We start from the raw sequence: 23,746 nt of genomic DNA, 5'->3' as shown, positions 1-23,746 counted from the left end.
AAAACACGCGCAGAGGACTCTGGGAACCTGAGGTAAATATGTCATTTTTATTAAAATTAAGACGTGATTTTCATCATTAAAGTGTCAGAGGAGCTTCTGACCCCGCCCCGAGACAAAGAGGACAGAACCTCTGACCCCGGGACAAGAGACGAGAGACGAGAGACGAGAGACAGGAGACAGGAGATGAGAGACAGGAGACGAGAGACAGGAGACGAGAGACAGGAGACGAGAGACAGGAGACGAGAGACAGGAGACGAGAGACAGGAGACGAGAGACAGGAGACAGGACATGTCCCGTGACCCGCGTCAGACCAGAGACTGTGACAGTGTCCGAGCTGAACATCAGCGGACAGATGAGTTTATACAGGGTCAGATATTTACAGTGTGTGGGTCAGACACAGTGGACCGTGTGTGTGATGCCGGACGCTCCAGCAGTGGGACAGTGACGTGTGTTTCCTGTGTTTTGTGTCGTGTTTAACGCGGTCCATGTATTTTTTTTTAACAGCTGTATGTTTGAATTCTGTCTCAGCAGATCAAACAGAAGAGATCACACACAGATCACACACAGATCACACACAGATCACACACAGATCACACACAGATCACACACAGATCACACACAGATCACACACAGATCACACACAGATCACACACAGATCACACACAGATCACACCGAGGTCACACCGAGGTCACACACAGGTCACACCGAGGTCACACCGAGGTCACACAGCAGAGATGGGAGCGCTCATTTCCAAATCCAAAGTAAGTCCTGCACTTCGGTGATACTGTACGACAAACATAACGACAACACAACAACAGCAACACAACAACAGCAACACAACAGCAACATAACGACAACAGCAACACAACATAACGACAACGAAATAAAGCTGTTCCTGTATGTCTCTGTCTGTCCCTCTCTGTCCCTGTCTGTCCCTGCCTGTCCCTCTCTGTCCCTGCCTGTCCCTCTCGGTCCCTGTCTGTCCCTCTCTGTCCCTGTCTGTCCCTCTCGGTCCCTGTCTGTCCCTCTCTGTATGTCTCTGTCTGTCCCTCTGTCTCTGTCTGTCCCTCTCTGTCCCTGTCTGTCCCTCTCGGCCCCTGTCTGTCTCTGTCTGTCCCTCTCTGTCCCTGTCTGTCTTTCTCTGTCCCTGTCTGTCCCTCTCTGTCCCTGTCTGTCCCTCTCTGTCTGTATGTCCCTCTCTGTCTCTGTCTGTCCCTCTCGGTCCCTGTCTGTCCCTCTATGTCCCTCTCTGTCTCTGTCTGTCCCTGTCTGTCTCTATCTGTCCCTGCCTGTCCCTCTCTGTCCCTGCCTGTCCCTGTCTGTCCCTCTCGGTCCCTGTCTGTCCCTCTCTGTATGTCTCTGTCTGTCCCTCTGTCTCTGTCTGTCCCTCTCGGCCCCTGTCTGTCTCTGTCTGTCCCTCTCTGTCCCTGTCTGTCTTTCTCTGTCCCTGTCTGTCCCTCTCTGTCTGTATGTCCCTCTCTGTCCCTGTCTGTCCCTCTCTGTCTCTGTCTGTCCCTCTCTGTCTGTCCCTCTCGGTCCCTGTCTGTCCCTCTATGTCCCTCTCTGTCCCTGTCTGTCCCTCTCGGTCCCTGTCTGTCCCTCTATGTCCCTCTCTGTCTCTGTCTGTCCCTGTCTGTCTCTATCTGTCCCTGCCTGTCCCTCTCTGTCCCTGCCTGTCCCTGTCTGTCCCTCTCGGTCCCTGTCTGTCCCTCTCTGTATGTCTCTGTCTGTCCCTCTGTCTCTGTCTGTCCCTCTCTGTCCCTGTCTGTCCCTCTCGGCCCCTGTCTGTCTCTGTCTGTCCCTCTCTGTCCCTGTCTGTCTTTCTCTGTCCCTGTCTGTCCCTCTCTGTCCCTGTCTGTCCCTCTCTGTCTGTATGTCCCTCTCTGTCTCTGTCTGTCCCTCTCGGTCCCTGTCTGTCCCTCTATGTCCCTCTCTGTCTCTGTCTGTCCCTGTCTGTCTCTATCTGTCCCTGCCTGTCCCTCTCTGTCCCTGCCTGTCCCTGTCTGTCCCTCTCGGTCCCTGTCTGTCCCTCTCTGTATGTCTCTGTCTGTCCCTCTGTCTCTGTCTGTCCCTCTCGGCCCCTGTCTGTCTCTGTCTGTCCCTCTCTGTCCCTGTCTGTCTTTCTCTGTCCCTGTCTGTCCCTCTCTGTCTGTATGTCCCTCTCTGTCCCTGTCTGTCCCTCTCTGTCTCTGTCTGTCCCTCTCTGTCTGTCCCTCTCGGTCCCTGTCTGTCCCTCTATGTCCCTCTCTGTCCCTGTCTGTCCCTCTCGGTCCCTGTCTGTCCCTCTCGGTCCCTGTCTGTCCCTCTCTGTATGTCTCTGTCTGTCCCTCTGTCTCTGTCTGTCCCTCTCTGTCCCTGTCTGTCTTTCTCTGTCCCTGTCTGTCCCTGTCTGTCCCTCTCTGTCTGTATGTCCCTCTCTGTCCCTGTCTGTCCCTCTCTGTCTCTGTCTGTCCCTCTCTGTCTCTGTCTGTCCCTCTCTGTCGGTCCCTGTCTGTCCCTCTATGTCCCTCTCTGTCCCTGCCTGTCCCTCTCTGTCCCTGCCTGTCCCTCTCGGTCCCTGTCTGTCCCTCTCTGTCCCTGTCTGTCCCTCTCGGTCCCTGTCTGTCCCTCTCTGTCTGTCCCTCTGTCTCTGTCTGTCCCTCTCTGTCCCTGTCTGTCCCTCTCGGCCCCTGTCTGTCTCTGTCTGTCCCTCTCTGTCCCTGTCTGTCTTTCTCTGTCCCTGTCTGTCCCTCTCTGTCTGTATGTCCCTCTCTGTCCCTCTCTGTCTCTGTCTGTCCCTCTCGGTCCCTGTCTGTCCCTCTATGTCCCTCTCTGTCCCCGTCTGTCTCTCTCTGTCCCTGCCTGTCCCTCTCTGTCCCTGCCTGTCCCTGTCTGTCCCTCTCGGTCCCTGTCTGTCCCTCTCGGTCCCTGTCTGTCCCTCTCTGTATGTCTCTGTCTGTCCCTCTGTCTCTGTCTGTCCCTCTCGGCCCCTGTCTGTCTCTGTCTGTCCCTCTCTGTCCCTGTCTGTCTTTCTCTGTCCCTGTCTGTCCCTGTCTGTCCCTCTCTGTCTGTATGTCCCTCTCTGTCTCTGTCTGTCCCTCTCTGTCTGTCCCTCTCGGTCCCTGTCTGTCCCTCTATGTCCCTCTCTGTCCCTGCCTGTCCCTCTCTGTCCCTGCCTGTCCCTCTCGGTCCCTGTCTGTCCCTCTCTGTCCCTGTCTGTCCCTCTCGGCCCCTGTCTGTCTCTGTCTGTCCCTCTCTGTCCCTGTCTGTCTTTCTCTGTCCCTGTCTGTCCCTCTCTGTCTCTGTCTGTATGTCCCTCTCTGTCTCTGTCTGTCCCTCTCGGTCCCTGTCTGTCCCTCTCGGTCCCTGTCTGTCTCTGTCTGTCTGTCCCTGTCTGTCCCTCTCTGTCCCTGTCTGTCCCTCTCTGTCCCTGTCTGTCCCTCTCTGTCTCTGTCTGTATGTCCCTCTCTGTCCCACTCTGTCTCTGTCTGTCCCCGTCTGTCCCTCTCTGTCCCTGTCTGTCTGTCCCTCTATGTCCCTGTCTGTCTCTGTCTGTCCCTCTCTGTCCCTGTCTGTCCCTCTCTGTCCCCGTCTGTCCCTCTCTGTCTGTCCCTCTATGTCCCTGTCTGTCTCTGTCTGTCCCTCTCTGTCCCTGTCTGTCCCTCTCTGTCCCTGTCTGTCTGTCCCTCTATGTCCCTGTCTGTCCCCGTCTGTCCCTCTCTGTCCCCGTCTGTCCCTCTCTGTCCCTGTCTGTCCCTCTCTGTCCCCGTCTGTCCCTCTCTGTCCCCGTCTGTCCCTGTCTGTCCCTCTCTGTCCCCGTCTGTCCCTCTCTGTCCCTGTCTGTCCCACTCTGTCCCTCTCTGTCCCCGTCTGTCCCTCTCTGTCTCTGTCTGTATGTCCCTCTCTGTCTGTATGTCCCTGTCTGTCTCTGTCTGTCCCTGTCTGTCCCTCTCTGTCCCCGTCTGTCCCTCTCTGTCTCTGTCTGTATGTCCCTCTCTGTCTGTATGTCCCTGTCTGTCCCTCTCTGTCCCCGTCTGTCCCTGTCTGTCCCTCTCTGTCCCTCTCTGTCCCTGTCTGTCCCCGTCTGTCCCTCTCTGTCCCCGTCTGTCCCTCTCTGTCCCCGTCTGTCCCTCTCTGTCCCCGTCTGTCCCTGCTCTACAATGTTAGATTTCAGTTATTGTTTTTATTACTAAATAAACTCTGATGTTTTTGTTTTAGACTCACCTGAGTCGGACTGAACAGCTGGAAAACACGGAGAAGGTCACGATTTAGAGGATTCAGTTTAATCACAGGCTCCACTGAGGCTCCATGACACTGTTTTATTTTCAATTCTTTTATTCCAGGAAATTAAAGAACTGATGGATTTTCAAGCCAAGAATCAGCGTCTGCAGAGGGTGAGTCCGGCTCCTGAGTCCGGCTCCTGAGTCCGGCTCCTGGGTCCGGCTCCTGGGTCCGGCTCCTGAGTCCGGCTCCTGAGTCCGGCTCCTGAGTCCGGCTCCTGAGTCCGGCTCCTGGGTCCGGCTCCTGGGTCCGGCTCCTGGGTCCGGCTCCTGAGTCCTGAGTCCATAATGTGATGTAACTACGTGCTTCTCTGATTGGTTAATAATAATAATAAAAATAATAATAATAATAATAATAAAACGCTCCAGTCGCTCGTGTGTCACTGATGTTGATGTTGGACTAAACTCCTGCAGATTAAGAAGCTCTGGTCTGTTTGGTGGTGCCTGATTCTCTTGTTGTTTGGTTGTGCGTCTGGTTGATTGTTTGTTCCTCATAAACATTTGTGTGTTTTTCAGCTGTGGGTGGGCAGACTCCTGGTTTATTCTTCGATCTTTTACCTCGTCACGTCTCTGCTCGTGTACTGTGTGTTTCTGCCCGAGCGCTGGCTGCAGCGCTGCACTCTGGCCCTGCCCTTCTTCACGTTTCCGGTCGTGTGAGTATTTCATGTCTCTAAAACATTTCAGTGTAAATGGTGGATTAAACATTTATTAAGATGTTTTGGTTTCAGGGTTTGGTTCATCCGGAAGCTCCTCATTTTCCTTTTCTCCAAACGAACTGAGTCCAACAGTAAGTCACCGCAGTCGTAACAAACACATGGGTTTGACAATAATTGATTGTTTTGTGCCAGACAACAGGTTGGAGGAGTTAAAACTGTTCAAGAAGAAGTTGGTGAGTTTTATGAAACATCACAGTTTTGGCTGCAGTTCACATTTCACGTGATGTTTTGTTTGTGAAGCTGGAGGAGGTGATGGAAAACGAGACGTACAAAAAGGCCAAACAAATCCTGGAGCAGTTTGACCCTGACGCTGTTCAAAAACAGGTACGAGCTGTTTACGCACGAGAACATCTGTGTTTGGATTTGTTTTGTATTTAATGTTTTTCTGTCACAGACTGAGTCGTCCCCTCGCCCGTCACCTGGCACAGGTAGGACCCACGTCACGTGACCCATGTGACATTAAAGCAGACCATGTGTGACTATTATTACCGTATTCTTCGGACTATACGTCGCTCTGGAGTATAAGTCGCACCAGTGGAAAAATTTGTAATAACAACACAACATTTTTTGGAGAAATTTATTTTACAAAATTTTAGACCAAGAACAGACATTTTATCTTTAAATCAAGTTATAATAATGATAATAAAATGTGGATCAACAGGCTGAATATCACTCCCCCTTGAACTGTCACCTTATCGTGGTGGGGGAGGACCCGAATGATCCTAGGAGCTATGTTGCCCCTGGTGGGGTCTCCCATGGCAAACAGGTCCTAGGTGATGAGTCAAAGAGCAGTTCCCTGTACCCCTATGATGAGCAAAATAACAAGGACCGTGACGTCACCCGGTATGGCGCAGCCGGGGCCCCACCCTGGAGCCAGGCCTGGGGTTGGGGCTCGAATGCGAGCCCCTGGTGGCCGGGCCTTTGCCCACGGGGCCCAGCCAGGCTCAGCCCAAAAGGACAACATGGGTCCGCCCTCCTGTGGGCTCACCACCTGCAGAGGTTCTCACAGGGGTCGGGACTGGGCAGCAATCAAAGACGGGTGTCTCAACGACCCGGTCCACAGACACAGCATCTGGCGATAGCGACGTGGAATGTCACCTCGCTGGGGGGGAAGGAGCCTGAACTCGTGCAGGAGGTTGAGAGGTACCGGCTAGATATAGTCGGCCTCACCTCCACGCACAGCTTGGGCTCTGGAACCCAACTCCTCGAGAGGGGCTGGACTCTCCATTTCTCTGGCGTTGCCCGCGGGGAGCGGCGGCGAGCTGGTGTGGGCTTATTGCCCCACAGCTCAGCCGTTACGTGTTGGAGTTTACCCCGGTGAACGAGAGGGTCGCGTCCCTGCGCCTTCGGGTCGGGGACAGGTCTCTCACTGTTGTGTCGGCCTACGGGCCAAACAGCAGTGCAGAGTACCCGGCCTTCTTGGAGTCCCTGGGAGGGGTACTAGACAGTGCACCAACCGGGGACTCTATTGTTCTCCTGGGGGACTTCAACGCCCATGTGGGCAACACTAGTGACACCTGGAGGGACGTGATCAGGAAGAACGGCCTCCCTGATCTGAACCCGAGTGGTGTTCTGTTATTGTTCTTCTGTTCTAGTCACAGTTTGTCCATAACAAACACCATGTTCAAGCACAAGGGTGTCCATCGGTGCACGTGGCAGCAGGAGACTCTAGGTCGCAGGTCGATGATCGACTTTGTTGTCGTGTCATCTGACCTTCGGCCGCGTGTCTTGGACACTCGGGTGAAGAGACGGGCTGAGCTGTCAACTGATCACCACCTGTTGGTGAGTTGGATCAACTGGCGGAGGAGGAAGCCGGACAGATGTGGCAGACCCAAGCGTATCGTGAGGGTCTGTTGGGAATGTCTGGTGGAACCTTCTGTCAGCAGGGTCTTCAACTCACACCTCCGGGAGAGCTTCTCCCATATCCAGGGGGAGGTTGGAGACATGGAGTCCGAGTGAGCCATGTTCTCGTAGCTGTGGTCGTAAGGTCTGCGGTGCCTGTCACGGTGGCAACCCCCAAACCCAGTGGTGGACACCGGAAGTAAGGGATGCCGTCAAGCTGAAGGAGTCCTATCAGGCCCTGCTGGGTCGTGGGACTCCTGAAGCAGCAGACAGGTACCGTCAGGCCAAGCGTGCCGTGGCTCGTGCAGTCGCAGTGGCAAAAACTCAGGTTTGGGAGGAGTTCGGGGAGGCCATGGAGGAGGACTATTGGACGGCCTCGAAGAGATTCTGGCAAACTGTCCGACGCCTCAGGAGGGGGAAGCAGTGCTTCACCAACACTGTTTACAGTGCGGGTGGAGAGCTGCTGACCTCGACTGGGGATGTTGTCGGGCGGTGGAAAGAATACTTTGAGGATCTCCTCAATCCCACTGTCACGTCTTCTGAGGAGGAAGCAGAGTTTGAGGACTCAAGGGTGGACTCGTCCATCACCCTGGCTGAAGTCACTGAGGTGGTTGGTAAACTCCTCGGTGGCAAGGCTCCGGGGGTGGACGAGATCCGTCCTGAGTGTCTTAAATCTCTGGATGTTGTGGGGCTGTCTTGGCTGACACGTCTCTGCAACATCGCGTGGCGGTCGGGGACAGTACCTGTGGAATGGCAGACCGGGGTGGTGGTCCCTCTGTATAAGAAGGGGGACCTGAGGGTGTGTTCCAATTACAGGGGAATCACACTCCTCAGCCTTCCCGGTAAGGTCTATTCCAGGGACTGGAGAGGAGAATCCGACCGATAGTCGAACCTCAGATTCAGGAGGAGCAGTGTGGTTTTCGTCCTGGTCGTGGAACACTGGACCAGCTCTATACTCTCCATCGGGTCCTCGAGGCTCATGGGAGTTTGCCCAACCAGTCCACATGTGTTTTGTGGACCTGGAGAAGGCATTTGACCGTGTCCCTCGTGGTGTCCTTTGGGGGGTGCTCTGGGAGTATGGGGTCCGGGGCTCTTTGCTAAGGGCTGTTCAGACCTGTTCCCGGTGCATGTTGGACTCCACCAGGGCTGCCCTTTGTCACCGGTTCTGTTCATTATATTTATGGACAGAATTTCTAGGCGCAGCCAGGGGCCGGAGGGGGTCTGGTTCAGGGGCCGGAGGGGGTCTGGTTCAGGGGCCGGAGGGGGTCTGGTTCAGGGACCACAGGATTTCATCTCTGCTGTTTGCAGATGATGTTTGTCCTGATGCTTCTTCGAGTCAGGACCTGCAGCACTGGGGCGGTTTGAGCCGAGTGTGAAGTGTCTGGGATGAGAATCAGCTCCTCCAAATCCGAGGCCATGGTTCTCGACTGGAAAAAGGTGGTTTGCTCTCTCCGGGTGGAGAGTCTCTGCCTCAAGTGGAGGAGTTCAAGTATCTCAGGGTCTTGTTCACGAGTGAGGGAAGGATGGAGCGGGAGATTGACAGGCGGATCAGCGTCTGCAGTGATGCGGTCGCTGTATCGGTCCGTTGTGGTGAAGAAGGAGCTGAGCCCAAAGGCAAAGCTCTGGATTTACCTCAATCTACGTTCACCTCACCTATGGTCATGAGCTCTGGGTAATGACCGAAAGGACAAGGTCGCGGATACAAGCGGCTGAAATGGGTTTCCTCCGTAGGGTGGCTGGGTGCTCTCTTAGGGATAGGGTGAGGAGCTCAGTCACACGAGAGGAGCTCGGATTAGAGCCGCTGCTCCTCCACATCGAGAGGAGCAGTTGAGGTGGCTTGGACATTTATTCCGGATGCCTCCTGGACGCCTCCCTAAGGAGGTGTTCTGGGCATGTCCCACCGGGAGGAGGCCCCGGGGAAGACCCAGGACACACTGGAGGGACTATGTCTCTCTGGCCTGGGAACGCCTTGGGGTCCCACCGGAGGAGCTGGAGGACGTGTCTGTGGAGAGGGAAGTCTGGGCCTCCCTGCTGAAACTGCTGCCTCCGCGACCCGGCCCCGGATAAAGGGGAAGAAAATGGATGGAGGCTGAATATCAGTACATCACGCTAACGGTAATGCTAACGCTAACGTAACACATTTCTATTTATTCAGCTGAAGCACAGACAGAACTGAACACGTGTCTGGTTTGTTAACGTAAGATATTAACAGTTAATCAGAAAAATAAAGCAGAAAAAACAAGTTTACTCTGGATCTCACTCCAAATCAATAAATCCACTGAATTCTTCATCCTCGGTGTCGATTCTGAACAAATCCACCCACTCCAGAGGAAGATGAAGCGTCGCTCTGGAGGTAATAATAATAATAATACATTTTATTTGTTAGGCGCCTTTCAAGGCTCTGGAGGTGTCTGTGATACTGGTCTAGAGCGCCCCCTGTGGTCGTCACTGACAATAACTGCGAATAAATGCGACTTATAGTCCAGAAATACAGTATATGAATAAAAATAACAATCATGATAATCATATTAATTATAATAATAATATTCAGTCTGTGGTGTCCTCAGGGCTGCGGCACAGGGCGGGGCCCCTCACACCGGGGCCCCTCATGGCTGTGGGCGCGGCTGTGCCTGGGGGTAAGACAAAAACATTTAACTATTTATTGACCTGAACAACTTTGAAGAATTAAAGTTCCTGAACATATTAGTTTATATTTATTCATTTTTCCTCTCTGTAGTTCCTCCTCTCTGTAGTTCCTCCTCTCTGTAGTTCCTCCTCTCTGTAGTTCCTCCTCTCTGTAGTTCCGCCTCCTCTCTGTAGTTCCTCCTCTCTGTAGTTCCTCCTCTCTGTAGTTCCTCCTCTCTGTAGTTCCTCCTCTCTGTAGTTCCGCCTCCTCTCTGTAGTTCCTCCTCTCTGTAGTTCCTCCTCTCTGTAGTTCCTCCTCTCTGTAGTTCCTCCTCTCTGTAGTTCCTCCTCTCTGTAGTTCCTCCTCTCTGTAGTTCCTCCTCTTTAACCCTTATTGTCTCACTGATTGTGTCTTTGTGTAAGCTCCAGGAGGGCCCCCAGAGAGGTCTGCTCTGTCGTCGCCTGTCGTCTATGGGCCCCTGTCTGGGCCCCTGTCTGGGCCTCTGTCTGGGCCTCTGTCTGGGCCTCTGTCTGGGCCTCGTCCTGGAGGTACGTTTAAAACCTGGAGGGCGTGTCTTTCATATTTACATCTTTCACGTGTAAAGTTTGTTTTTGTGCTTCAGGGCCCCACCCTCCGGGGCCCCACCCTCCGGGGCCCCACCCTCCGGGGCCCCCTCTGGCCCGTCCCATTCTGCCCCAGGAGCGCGGGCCCCTGGACAGAGTGGTGGAGTACCTGGTGGGAGACGGACCACAGAATCGGTACCTGCCTGAAATACATTTATTTCTATTTATTTATTAATAATTTTTCTGGAGAATGTTACATGTTTGTGTTTTTCAGATTTGCTCTGATTTGTAAACAGTGTTTTTCTCATAATGGAATGGCCCTGAAAGAAGAGTTTGAATATCTGGGTAAGAAACATGAAACTGTGAGGGGTCAGGGGGGTCAGGGGGGTCAGAGGGGTCAGAGGGGTCAGAGGGATGTGGTCAGTCTGTGGTCAGTTTGTGGTCAGTTTGTGTGTGGTCAGTTTGTGGTCAGTCTGAGGTCAGTCCGTGGTCAGTCTGTGGTCAGTCTGTGCTGGTGTTTTGCAGCGTACCGATGTGCGTACTGTTACTTCATGAATCCTGCGAGGAAGACCCGCCCTCAGGCTCCGAGACTCCCAGAGTTCAGCTACGAGCGACGGCTCCGAGCAGAAGGAAGTGCAGCGCCCCCTAGTGACGCTCCCCCCAGCACAGGTCAGGACTCACCTGTTTGTACGAGTGAAGGATTCAACAGGAAACACAAGCACAACTACAGAGGCCTGGAGATGTGTTTAGTGCGTTGGACGTGTCGTGTGTGTTAGACGTGTCGTGTGTGTTAGACGTGTCGTGTGTTAGACGTGTCGTGTTAGACGTGTCGTGTGTTAGACGTGTCGTGTGTTAGACGTGTCGTGTGTGTTAGACGTGTCGTGTGTTAGACGTGTCGTGTGTTAGACGTGTCGTGTGTTGGACGTGTCGTGTGTTAGACGTGTCGTGTGTGTTAGACGTGTCGTGTGTTAGACGTGTCGTGTGTTAGACGTGTCGTGTGTGTTAGACGTGTCGTGTGTGTTAGACGTGTCGTGTGTGTTGGACGTGTCGTGTGTGTTAGACGTGTCGTGTGTGTTAGACGTGTCGTGTGTGTTAGACGTGTCGTGTGTGTTGGACGTGTCGTGTGTGTTAGACGTGTCGTGTGTGTTAGACGTGTCGTGTGTGTTAGACGTGTCGTGTGTGTTAGACGTGTCGTGTGTTAGACGTGTCGTGTGTGTTAGACGTGTCGTGTGTGTTAGACGTGTCGTGTGTGTTAGACGTGTCGTGTGTGTTAGACGTGTCGTGTGTGTTAGACGTGTCGTGTGTTAGACGTGTCGTGTGTTAGACGTGTCGTGTGTGTTGGACGTGTCGTGTGTGTTAGACGTGTCGTGTGTGTTAGACGTGTCGTGTGTGTTAGACGTGTCGTGTGTGTTGGACGTGTCGTGTGTGTTAGACGTGTCGCGTGTGTTAGACGTGTCGTGTGTTAGACGTGTCGTGTGTGTTAGACGTGTCGTGTGTGTTGGACGTGTCGTGTGTGTTAGACGTGTCGTGTGTGTTAGACGTGTCGTGTGTGTTAGACGTGTCGTGTTGTACCTGGAGTTGTGTTTTTAAGAATGTGAAGCCACATTTCCACATTTTGTCTTTTTACAGATGAAGATGAAATCAGAGACACGACCAGTGAGACAGAAGTGAGTGACAGGGAGGAGCCTGAGTCAGAGGGTCAGACAGAAGAGCCTCGTCCCAGCAGCTCCGCCCCCACTGAGACGCATCAGGAGACGGGACAGAACCAGAGTCTGACTGGACCAGAGCCACAGTCAGAACCAGAGCCACAGTCAGAACCAGAGCCACAGTCAGAACCAGAGTAGACTGGAGCCACAGTCGACCGGAGCCTGGACCAGGGTCGGTCCATTTCAGTTGTTGTTCTTCCTTCAGAGACAGTATTAATTTGGTTTCGACCTCGGCCTCTGCACTTCTCACAAGAACAAACTCATTCATTTGTTTTCTTTTCTATAATCTATAAGTTTTATCAGTGAAACTTGAAAACTCTCAGAACCACAAAGACAGAGCTGAGACTTTAAGCCTCGTTAAAGCTGAAAATGAACAGTCCGAGTTTAATGAGGGTCACAGCAGGAGACGAGTCAAAAGAAAAGTCTGACCCCTGACATGACAGGACACAGAGACACAGAGACACAGAGACAGAGACTCAGAGACAGAGACACAGAGACAGAGACACAGACAGAGACACAGACTCAGAGACAGAGACTCAGAGACACAGACTCAGAGACACAGACTCAGAGACACAGACGCAGAGACACAGACACAGAGACACAGACTCAGAGACACAGAGACACAGACTCAGAGACACAGACACAGACAGAGACACAGACTCAGAGACAGAGACTCAGAGACACAGACTCAGAGACACAGAGACAGAGACACAGACAGAGACACAGACTCAGAGACACAGACTCAGAGACAGAGACTCAGAGACAGAGACTCAGAGACAGAGACTCAGAGACACAGACTCAGAGACACAGACGCAGAGACACAGACGCAGAGACACAGACGTAGAGACACAGACTCAGAGACAGAGACTCAGAGACAGAGACACAGACTCAGAGACACAGACTCAGAGACAGAGATTCAGAGACAGAGACTCAGAGACACAGACGCAGAGACAGACGCAGAGACACAGAATCAGAGACACAGACACAGAGACACAGACACAGTTTGACTCATGTTTTACAGATGGATGTTTTTTGCACTTTTTCTGTTTATTTATTTGAATGATTTATTTGTTTATTGAGCTGTTTAAGCGTCTTTCTCTGTAGAATCATAACAGTGTTAATAATTCCAGACGTTTGTGCAGTGACTCGCTCTTTATCCAGGTCTTTGCTGTTTAATAAAAAAACGTTTTATGTTTTTTAAGTGAAGATTCTCGTGTTTGTCTAAAGTAAATGTTTATTCTACATCTGCACCAAGTTTTACATCAAAATAACATCAAAAATAAAATAATAAAAACATGAAGCTGAAGTGTCTTTGGCGTGTTTGGGGCGGGTCCTTGGGCTCGATGCATTTGGCGTCGGTGGTCAGGGGTCTGGAGGGTCAGGGGTCACGAGGGTCAGGGGTCACTCTGCATGTGGAGCTCGATCAGTCTCCCAGCAAACACAGCTATGGTCCCGATGATGCACACGGCCATGAACACACACAGGAGGATGTGGTCCAGAACCATGGCCACGAACTTCCACTCCTCCGCCGCCTGAAGGAGCACAACCAACAGTCACACCACCACGTATCACACAGCTCCGCCCTCTTCACAGCCCCGCCCTCTTTACACAGCCCCGCCCTCTGCACAGCCCCGCCCTCTTTACACAGCTCCGCCCTCTTTACACAGCCCCGCCCTCTTTACACAGCTCCGCCCTCTTTACACAGCCCCGCCCTCTTCACAGCTCCGCCCTCTTTACACAGCCCCGCCCTCTTTACACAGCTCCGCCCTCTTTACACAGCCCCGCCCTCTTTACACAGCTCCGCCCTCTTTACACAGCTCCGCCCTCTTTACACAGCTCCGCCCTCTTTACACAGCCCCGCCCTCTTCACAGCTCCGCCCTCTTTACACAGCCCCGCCCTCTTTCCTGACGTGTGCTTACATTATTGGACTCCTCGTCGGACTTCATGGTCTCAGCGATGTATTTGACCCCCTCGATGGCGCTGCGGACGTCGGGGTTCTTTGTGATTGGAGACTGGTAGGTGATGCTGGTGGGGGTGGGGTTACCTGCACAGGTGAGAGGAGTGTCAGAAAAACTCCTGCCCTAAAACTACAAATGAACCAACACTGCAAAGAACATCAGACTTTTGCTCTGGTCACACAAAGGACAGAGTCGTACCACATCAGATTTGTTTACATTTGACCCAAAAAAGGGTTAAGCTCCGGTGAGTTTTATTTTGAGAAGTCACAGTTTTGAACCCGCCCTGTTCAGTCTGTTCAGATCTCCATCGTCTCCATCGTCTCCATCGTCGTTTCTTCTCGTTGAGCCTTTTAAGTTTTATTTGAACTGGTTCATGTTTGAGTTTAATCTTTAATCCACTATTTTTAAGACGCCATTTTGTCAATGTGTCACTGTGACACGCCCACTGTGACACGCCCACTGTGACACGCCCACTGTGACACGCCCACTGTGACACGCCCACTGTGACGTCCGCACTTCCTTCTCAGTTTTATTTTCTTAATCGTTGACACTCGTAGATTCTGCAGCGTCGCGTCGTCATTTTGGTACAAATGTAAAAAACGTGCTGCTCTAGTGTGACGTGCATCTGTCCATAGGGGGCGCTGCAGCGACGCTTTAGTGTGACGACGTTTACGGCGACATCAGCTCCACTGGACACCACAGTTTTCTAAAGCGAAACTCAGTGGACTTGTTTCTTTTCTGGTGGTTTTAGATGAATATTGTGATTTAAATGTGTAAATTATAACAGAATGATCCACAGAGATGAGAACCATAGAGACTCAAGCTCAACAGGGCTGATTTAAAGCTGTTCTACGAAGAGAAAAACACTGAAACAAGGTGTTTATTCTGAATCTCTCAGACTAATGACAGTGAGGGACACAAAGGACACAAACCTGCAGATTGAGTTCTTTTCTCAAACTGAAAACACTCTGATCCACCTTGTGATGTCATCATGTGGTGATACAGGAAGTGCTCCACTGTGTTTTAAACTCCACACACTGAACTAGAATCATTTGGATCATTTCAGCAAATCTGGAGTTACCAATCTCGACTGAACTAAAGGTAAAAGGAGCTGTTCACTTGAAAACTACCACTTGATGACATCACAAGGTGGGACAGAGCGTTTAGAGCTGTAGAGATGTTACAGACTGATGTGACTCAAACATGTGAGAATGAAACAAAACTCCAGGTCTGTTTTTGAGGAGGAAACATTAGAACATGGATTAAAGCTACAGGAGCAGATATATCCCTTTGAGCTGCTGCATCTGTCTTAGATGTGATTGGCCGGTAGAATGTGGTGATGTCATCTGTCTTAGATGTGATTGGCCGGTAGAATGTGGTGATGTCATCTGTCTTAGATGTGATTGGCCGGTAGAATGTGGTGATGTCATCTGTCTTAGATGTGATTGGCCGGTAGAATGTGGTGATGTCATAGCCGCGGTCGTACCTGAGATGTCCGATATGTCCATGTCCGTCGGGAACAGCCTCTTCTGTCGGATCTCTTGACTGGGACGCTTCATGGTGGAGAAGAACATCAGGTTTGGGAGCGTTTCAATGAACACCTGCATGGAACAGAGTCAGAGGGCGGAGTCAGAACCACGAGGTCAAACAGAAACAGTAAAGTACAAGTATTCTCTTTTTCCTGTTGTATTTGAGTATTCGTGTGGTAAAAGTTCTCTGTGTCGTGATGGTTCGTGCTGAGCAAACCTTGCGGATCCAGTTGGGCATGGTGTGCGTGCTGGGCGAGCGGTGGTGAGTGTTGATGACGATGACGGTGATGATGATGGAGGCGATGACGAAGACCATGGTGAAGAGCATGTACTTCCCGATGAGCGGCACGGCGCTGGACGTGGACGGGATCAGCTCCACGATGACCAGCAGGAAAACAGTGAGGGACAGAAGGACAGAGATGGACAGGGTCATTTTCTCTCCTGAAACGGACACGGAACAAATGTTAAACACAACACACAAACACAACGCACAAACACAACACACAAACAGAACACACAAACAGAACACAACGCACAAACACAACACACTAACACAACACACAAACAGAACACAACACACAAACAGAACACACAAACACAACGCACAAACACAACACACAAACACAACACACAAACAGAACACAACGCACAAACAGAACACACAAACAGAACACAACGCACAAACAGAACACACAAACAGAACACAACGCACAAACACAACACACAAACACAACACACAAACAGAACACACAAACAGAACACACAAACAGAACACAACGCACAAACACAACACACAAACACAACACAACGCACAAACACAACACAACACACAAACAGAACACACAAACACAACGCACAAACACAACACACAAACACAACACACAAACAGAACACACAAACAGAACGCACAAACAGAACACACAAACACAACACACAAACACAACACACAAACACAACACACAAACACAACACACAAACAGAACACAACGCACAAACAGAACACACAAACACAACACACACACACAACACACAAACACAACACACAAACACAACACACAAACAGAACACAACGCACAAACACAACACACAAACACAACACACAAACAGAACACACAAACAGAACGCACAAACAGAACACACAAACACAACACACAAACACAACACACAAACAGAACACAACGCACAAACAGAACACACAAACAGAACACAACGCACAAACACAACACACAAACACAACGCACAAACACAACACACACACAGAACACACAAACAGAACACAACACACAAACAGAACACACAAACACAACACACAAACAGAACACACAAACACAACGCACAAACAGAACACACAAACAGAACACAACGCACAAACACAACACACAAACAGAACACAACGCACAAACACAACACACAAACAGAACACACAAACAGAACACAACGCACAAACACAACACACTAACACAACACACAAACAGAACACAACGCACAAACACAACACACAAACAGAACACAACGCACAAACACAACACACTAACACAACACACAAACAGAACACAACGCACAAACACAACACAACGCACAAACACAACACAACACACAAACAGAACACAACACACAAACAGAACACAACACACAAACAGAACACAACACACAAACACAACACACAAACAGAACGCACAAACACAACACACAAACAGAACGCACAAACACAACACAACACACAAACAGAACACACAAACACAACACAACACACAAACACAACACACAAACACAACACAACGCACAAACACAACACAACACACAAACAGAACACACAAACAGAACACAACGCACAAACACAACACACAAACACAACACAACGCACAAACACAACACAACACACAAACAGAACACACAAACAGAACACAACGCACAAACACAACACACAAACACAACACAACGCACAAACACAACACAACACACAAACACAACACACAAACAGAACACAACGCACAAACACAACACACGAACACAACACACAAACACAACACAACGCACAAACACAACGCACAAACACAACGCACAAACACAACACACAAACACAACACACAAACACAACACAACGCACAAACACAACACACAAACACAACACAACGCACAAACACAACACACAAACACAACACACAAACACAACACACAAACACAACACACAAACACAACACACAAACAGAACACAACGCACAAACAGAACACACAAACACAACACACAAACAGAACACACAAACACAACACACAAACACAACACAACGCACAAACACAACACACAAACACAACACACAAACAGAACACACAAACAGAACACACAAACAGAACACACAAACAGAACACAACACACGAACACAACACACAAACACAACACACAAACACAACACACAAACACAACACACAAACACAACACACAACACACAAACAGAACACAACGCACAAACAGAACACACAAACACAACACACAAACAGAACACACAAACACAACACACAAACACAACACAACGCACAAACACAACACACAAACACAACACACAAACAGAACACACAAACACAACACACAAACACAACACAACGCACAAACACAACACACAAACAGAACACACAAACACAAAACACTAAAGTTTTTTGTTCTTTTGTTTGTTTTGTTCTTTTACTTGAACCACAGTCCCATGTGACTTTAGGGTTTGAACTCTGTGCTGTTTAGACATAAAGTGTGTGTGTGTGTGGGTGTGTGTGGGGGTGTGCGTGTCTGTGTGCGTGTCTGTGTGTGTGTCTGTGTGTGTGTCTGTGGTGCCCCCTACAGTTGACCCAGTGGCTTTGGGAGATGGGTCAAATGCTAAGGACAAATTTCCTACTGGGGCAGTTACACCTTAACCTTTGACCTAAAAAATATGAGTGACACTTTACATATTTTAAGTGACACATCCGAGGGTCAAAGGATCAAAAGGTCACAGTGTGTTCTGTGTCCAGCAGGGGTCAGTGTGGTCACCCTCATGTTATTTATACAGCACAGTGTGTTTTTTAGGGGTCAGTGTGGTGTGTGTTTGGCGTGTGGTTCATACCGGAGTCCGTGGGCAGGTAGAAGACCAGGCCGGTGAGGAAAGAGAACAACATACAGGGGATGATGACGTTAACGACGAAGTAGAGCGGCAGACGCAGCATCAGGAAGTGATACGTGATGTCCAGGTACGGCGTGTCGGGGCAGCAGGTGTAAAACACCCAGTGCTTCCAGCTGCGATAGTCCTTCAGAACCCACTCCCCAGACTCCATGAAGTTACTGAGGTCGGGACGGTCGCTGTCCTGAACACACAACAACACACAAACAACACACAACAACACGCAAACAACACACAACAACACACAAACAACACACAACAACACGCAAACAACACACAACAACACACAAACAACACACAACAACACGCAAACAACACACAACAACACACAAACAACACACAACAACACACAAACAACACACAACAACACGCAAACAACAAACAACAACAACCAAACACGTCTAATTATGTCACAAAATAAATATAAATAGAACCTAGAAGAGGAGGTTTAAGATAAAAACATTAAATAATAACTGTCCTAAATGTGGGGACATGTTTCCTGTGGACAGTCTGACCGGGTCAATGATGACCAGTCGGCCGTGTGTGGGTGTGTGTAGGGGTGTGTGTGTGTGTGTAGGGGTGTGTGTGTGTGTGTGTGTGTAGGGGTGTGTGTGTGTGACAGTCTGACCGGGTTAATGATGACCAGTCGGCCGTGTGTGGGTGTGTGTAGGGGGGTGTGTGTGTGTGGGGGGGTGTGTAGGTGTGTGTGTGTGTGACAGTCTGACCGGGTTGATGATGACCAGTCGTCCGTCGTAGGTCCAGGTCCCCAGTTTCATGCTGCAGTTCTGCAGGTCAAAGGGGAAGTGCAGTACGATGATCTCACAGTAGCTCTTAAAAATGGCCGGAGGATTCCACGTGATCATCCCCGTGTTCTCCAGTAACACTTTGGTCTCATGGATGATGGCAAAGTCCCCGTCAGCGCTGGAACAGAACACAGAGAGAACACAGGTAGAACACAGAGAGAACACAGAACACTCCTCACTCCTGTTCACACACACTCCTCTTCTCACTCTTGTTCACACACACACTCCTGTTCACACACATTCCTCTTCTCACTCCTCTTCACACACTCCTCTTCTCACTCTTGTTCACACACACACTCCTGTTCACACTCCTGTTCTCACTCCTCACTTGTTGTACAGGACGAGGTCTGGTTTCCAGATGTCCGTCGATGGGACTCTGATCTTCTTTATTCCTCCATAATCGTCAGGATTCCACTGCAGATTCACATCGATCCATTGCTACAGAGACACAGAGTCAGAAAACTCTGACCCACTACTGACCACAAGATCTGACCCACTACTGACCACAAGATCTGACCCACTACTGAGATGTTTTCATTGGACTTAAGTAACTGTATTCTGAATACCACCAAATGAAAGAGTAATTGTACCAGATTACAGTTACTCTAGATGAGTATTCAGAGTACATATTCAGAGTATTCAGAGTACATATTCAGAGTATTCAGAGTACATATTCAGAGTATTCAGAGTACATATTCAGAGTATTCAGAATACATATTCAGAGTATTCAGAGTACATATTCAGAGTATATATTCAGAGTATTCAGAGTACATATTCAGAGTATTCAGAGTACATATTCAGAGTATTCAGAGTACATATTCAGAGTATTCAGAGTACATATTCAGAGTATATATTCAGAGTATTCAGAGTACATATTCAGAGTATTCAGAGTACATATTCTCACTACATTCAGTTACTCCATAAACTGATGACATCATGATGAGGGTCTGACCTGTCGGAGTCGGACGTTACTCGTCACGATCTGGTTGACTTCATCCTGAAACAGAAGTGTCAGTTTTATAGATATTTATGTTATAGAACACAGTTATATCATGTACACAGATGAGGACCGGGGATGAGGACCAGGGATGAGGACCGGGGCCTCATTCGTACCACACTGATGAGCTGGATGAGCTGCAGTCCCACCGTCACCACCACCGCGTCACTGAAGTGATTGACAGGACGCACCACCTTATTATAGCCATTAAACAGCTTCCTCACCAGACGAGTCTCGTCCGTCGAGCCGAGCACTGACCCTGCAACAGACGAGGTCACTGTGAGGTCCTCAGACACTATGAGGCCCTCAGACACTATGAGGCCCTCAGACACTATGAGGCCCACACTTTGCCCAAATTAACCCGACTGTCTTAAAAGTACTCATAAATATCTGAGTGTGTTAAAAGTACTTTGGTCGTGTAGACGACTTAAACACAGTACTTCAGGAGTATTTGTCAGTGGCCTCTTCGCCGCTCGTCGCTCCAAACTGGAAAGTGTCTTGCCAAAGGACCACATTATTTTAAAAAAGACGTAAAATAGTTGATGTGCAGATTTTCTACCACAGACTCAGAAGTCGTCTTGGTGTCGGGAAACAGTATTGCAGTTTTCCTAATAATATCTGACTTTTCTCTTTCTTGCCTTTGTTTTTAGATCCATGGACATGTATTTAGGTCCCTAAAGCCTCAGGAGCCTCAGGAGCCTCAGGAGCCTCAGGAGCCTCAGGAGCCTCAGGAGCCTCAGGAGCCTCAGGAGCCTCAGGAGCCTCTTTACTGCAGCTCTCTGTTGTTTTTTGAGATTGTATTGAACAGAATTTAATAGTAAATCACATTGGACCAGGGCTAGAACCAGAACTATTATTACTTTTATTATTACTTTTGTTTTCCTCCTCTCATATCAAAGTGTGTGTTTGTGTGCGTGTGTGTGTGCGTGTGTGTGTATGTGTGCGTGTATGTGTGCGTGTGTGTGTTTGTATGTGTGTGTGTATGTGTGTGGGGGTGTGTGTGTATGTGTGTATGTAGGGGTGTGTTTGTGTGTGTGTGTGTATGTGTGTTGGGGTGTGTTTGTGTGTGTGTGTGTATGTGTGTTGGGGTGTGTTTGTGTGTGTATGTGTGTTGGGGTGTGTTTGTGTGTGTGTGTGCGTGTATGTGCGTGGGTGTGTGTGTGCGTGTACATCCGTGGGGGGTTTCGTGTAACAGCGGCACAGACACAAATAGAAGGAGGCGGAGCCTGAGCACTTGCAGCTGTCAATCACACGACCTCAACACAAACAGAGCGGCTCATTCTCTCACATTTAACACAAACCACAGGAGCCACAGGGTCTGATACATGTGCGCTAGTCTGAGGCACAGCACTGTCTGCAGACGTGTGTCTGCCACACTGACAGGTGTCCTCACCACAACAGCTACAGACCTCCACATACCTCCACATACCTCCACAAACCTCCACAAACCTCCACACACCTCCACAAACCTCCACATACCTCCACAAACCTCCACAAACCTCCACATACCTCCACAAACCTCCACATACCTCCACACATCTCCACAAACCTCCACATACCTCCACATACCTCCACAAACCTCCACAAAACTCAACAGACCTCCACAAACCTCCACAAACCTCCACAAAACTCAACAGACCTCCACAAACCTCCACACACCTCCACAAACCTCCACAGACCTCCACAAACCTCCACAAACCTCCACAAACCTCCACACACCTCCACAGACCTCCACATACCTCCACACATCTCCACAAACCTCCACAAACCTCCACACACCTCCACAAACCTCCACATACCTCCACAAACCTCCACATACCTCCACAAAACTCAACAAACCTCCACAAACCTCCACAGACCTCCACAAACCTCCACAAACCTCCACATACCTCCACAAACCTCCACACACCTCCACAGACCTCCACATACCTCCACAAAACTCAACAGACCTCCACAAACCTCCACAAACCTCCACACACCTCCACAAACCTCCACATACCTCCACAAACCTCCACATACCTCCACAAAACTCAACAGACCTCCACAAACCTCCACAAACCTCCACACACCTCCACAAACCTCCACATACCTCCACAGACCTCCACAAAACTCAACAGACCTCTACAGACCTCCACACCCCTCCACAAACCACCACGGATCTCCACGGATCTCCACACACCTCCTCAGACCTCCACACACCTCCTGAGACCTCCACACACCTCCACAAAACTCAACATACCTCCACAAATCTCCACAGACCTCCACAAATCTCAACAGACATCCTCAGACCTCCACACACCTCCACAGACCTCCACACACCTCCACACACCTCCTCAGTCCTCCACACACCTCCTCAGACCTCCACACACCTCCTCAGACCTCCACACACCTCCTGAGACCTCCTCAGACCTCCACACACCTCCTCAGACCTCTACAGACCTCCACACACCTCCTGAGACCTCCTCAGACCTCCACACACCTCCTCAGACCTCCACATACCTCCTCAGTCCTCCACACACCTCCACAGACCTCCTCAGACCTCCACAGACCTCCACACACCTCCACAGACCTCCTCAGACCTCCACACACCTCCACACACCTCCACAGACCTCCACACACCTCCTCAGACCTCCACACACCTCCACAGACACACAGGCCGATGCGTGACAAATCGCGGGCACAGAAATGATATCTGAGCAACCACAGGAGACGCAGGGGCGCAGTATTTTAGCGTCTTTATTCTAATTTATACAAACAAAATGACCTCAGGACTTCAGGACCTCAGGACCTCAGGCCTGTTTCTGTCAAAATCACAGAATTTTGACATTAAGGCCCAGTAAAGTACTGTGAGAATTTAAGAGTCTATGGGTCAATGTGACGCTCATGAGACATGTTTAAGTCTTTAGTCTGAATCATGTCCTTGGCCTGTTTCACCTTTGTCCTTCACAGCAGGAAAAACACCATTAGCTCATTATTATTTTAATTATTATTATAATAATAATAATAATTATTATTATTACCTTTTCCTGCTCAAAGACTCGGCTCCTGATTCAGAACCAGGACATTTTTATTCCAGGGGTGTCCCCCATTTACCGATGAAGTTTGAATTGTTAACGAGACTTACCAACAAAAAGGCTCCCAACCCACGTGACCAGGATCTGAAGGTGGGACAGTTTCATGTCTCAACGTCCCCAGGACCTCCAGGACCTCAAAACTCCAAAGTCCAAAGCTCCAGCACAGACACTTGTGGTTGTGAGAAGCGTCGGACGAGAGAAGGAGGCTCATGTTCCAGACCACGCCCACACAGAGACTGCAGACCACGCCCCCACAGCCCACCGCCCCCACAGCCCACCGCCCCCCCGTCCCACACCCACTGTCCACTGTCCCACATACAGAGGCTGCAGACCACGCCCCCACAGCCCACCGTTCCCCCGTCCCCCCGTGGGACGTCTGTATCCAGGATGAGTCAGCGGGTTGGAGCGGGGACATGGACCTGGGCTAAAGTGAAGTACAGTGACAGACACAGAGGGTCAGAGTGAACAGCTGACCGCTGTCAGAGAGTGACCTCCCGGTGACGGAGGGACAGCTGGGGACAACTGCTC

At 50.2% G+C, this 23,746-nt stretch overlaps 2 protein-coding genes across 3 annotated transcripts; one reads left to right on the top strand and one right to left on the bottom strand.

The window, feature by feature from the left end:
• The first annotated feature begins 638 nt into the window (after nucleotides 1-638).
• Nucleotides 639-12,243, top strand: LOC117382270 (endoplasmic reticulum junction formation protein lunapark-B-like). 2 transcript variants are annotated; one of them, XM_055227108.1, is made up of 14 exons: nucleotides 639-762; nucleotides 4,199-4,240; nucleotides 4,324-4,374; nucleotides 4,777-4,913; nucleotides 4,989-5,047; nucleotides 5,109-5,149; nucleotides 5,217-5,300; nucleotides 5,371-5,404; nucleotides 9,386-9,454; nucleotides 9,873-9,992; nucleotides 10,067-10,202; nucleotides 10,282-10,352; nucleotides 10,533-10,676; nucleotides 11,637-12,243. In XM_055227108.1, the coding sequence occupies exons 1-14, from the start codon at nucleotides 736-738 to the stop codon at nucleotides 11,849-11,851; spliced, it is 1,230 nt and encodes a 409-aa protein (XP_055083083.1). In that variant the 5' UTR covers nucleotides 639-735; the 3' UTR covers nucleotides 11,852-12,243. The 2 variants fall into 2 exon arrangements, with proteins under 2 accessions (XP_055083083.1, XP_055083082.1); XM_055227107.1 differs by having other exon boundaries at nucleotides 9,867-9,992.
• A 496-nt stretch (nucleotides 12,244-12,739) lies between these two features.
• On the bottom strand, nucleotides 12,740-23,387 carry LOC117382269 (acetylcholine receptor subunit alpha). Its single transcript, XM_055227099.1, has 10 exons — nucleotides 23,269-23,387; nucleotides 20,261-20,403; nucleotides 20,100-20,144; nucleotides 19,476-19,585; nucleotides 19,070-19,265; nucleotides 18,291-18,528; nucleotides 15,419-15,642; nucleotides 15,159-15,273; nucleotides 13,634-13,758; nucleotides 12,740-13,245 (listed from the first exon to the last, which is right to left on the bottom strand). Exons 1-10 carry the CDS (start codon nucleotides 23,321-23,323, stop codon nucleotides 13,108-13,110), a joined length of 1,389 nt encoding a protein of 462 aa, XP_055083074.1. The 5' UTR covers nucleotides 23,324-23,387; the 3' UTR covers nucleotides 12,740-13,107.
• Between the last annotated feature and the right edge of the window lie 359 nt (nucleotides 23,388-23,746).

This window comes from Periophthalmus magnuspinnatus, chromosome 15 (genome assembly GCF_009829125.3).
Source record: "Periophthalmus magnuspinnatus isolate fPerMag1 chromosome 15, fPerMag1.2.pri, whole genome shotgun sequence".
NCBI lineage: Eukaryota > Metazoa > Chordata > Actinopteri > Gobiiformes > Gobiidae > Periophthalmus > Periophthalmus magnuspinnatus.
This window is presented reverse-complemented; position numbering and strand designations above follow the sequence as displayed.

What these genes read in the sequence shown, in the direction of transcription:
- LOC117382270 (XM_055227107.1), top strand. Translation starts at nt 736, where the DNA reads ATGGGAGCGCTCATTTCCAAATCCAAA. An exon ending in TCGCCCGTCACCTGGCACAG is followed by an intron (nt 5,405 to 9,385) that starts GTAGGACCCACG and finishes TGGTGTCCTCAG; the next exon opens with GGCTGCGGCACAGGGCGGGG. An exon ending in GGAGACGGACCACAGAATCG is followed by an intron (nt 10,203 to 10,281) that starts GTACCTGCCTGA and finishes TGTGTTTTTCAG; the next exon opens with ATTTGCTCTGATTTGTAAAC.
- LOC117382269 (XM_055227099.1), bottom strand. Translation starts at nt 23,323, where the DNA reads ATGAAACTGTCCCACCTTCAGATCCTGGTCACGTGGGTTGGGAGCCTT. An exon ending in GACTGGTCATCATCAACCCG is followed by an intron (nt 18,529 to 19,069) that starts GTCAGACTGTCA and finishes TTGTGTGTTCAG; the next exon opens with GACAGCGACCGTCCCGACCT. An exon ending in CCGACGAGGAGTCCAATAAT is followed by an intron (nt 13,246 to 13,633) that starts GTAAGCACACGT and finishes GTGCTCCTTCAG; the next exon opens with GCGGCGGAGGAGTGGAAGTT.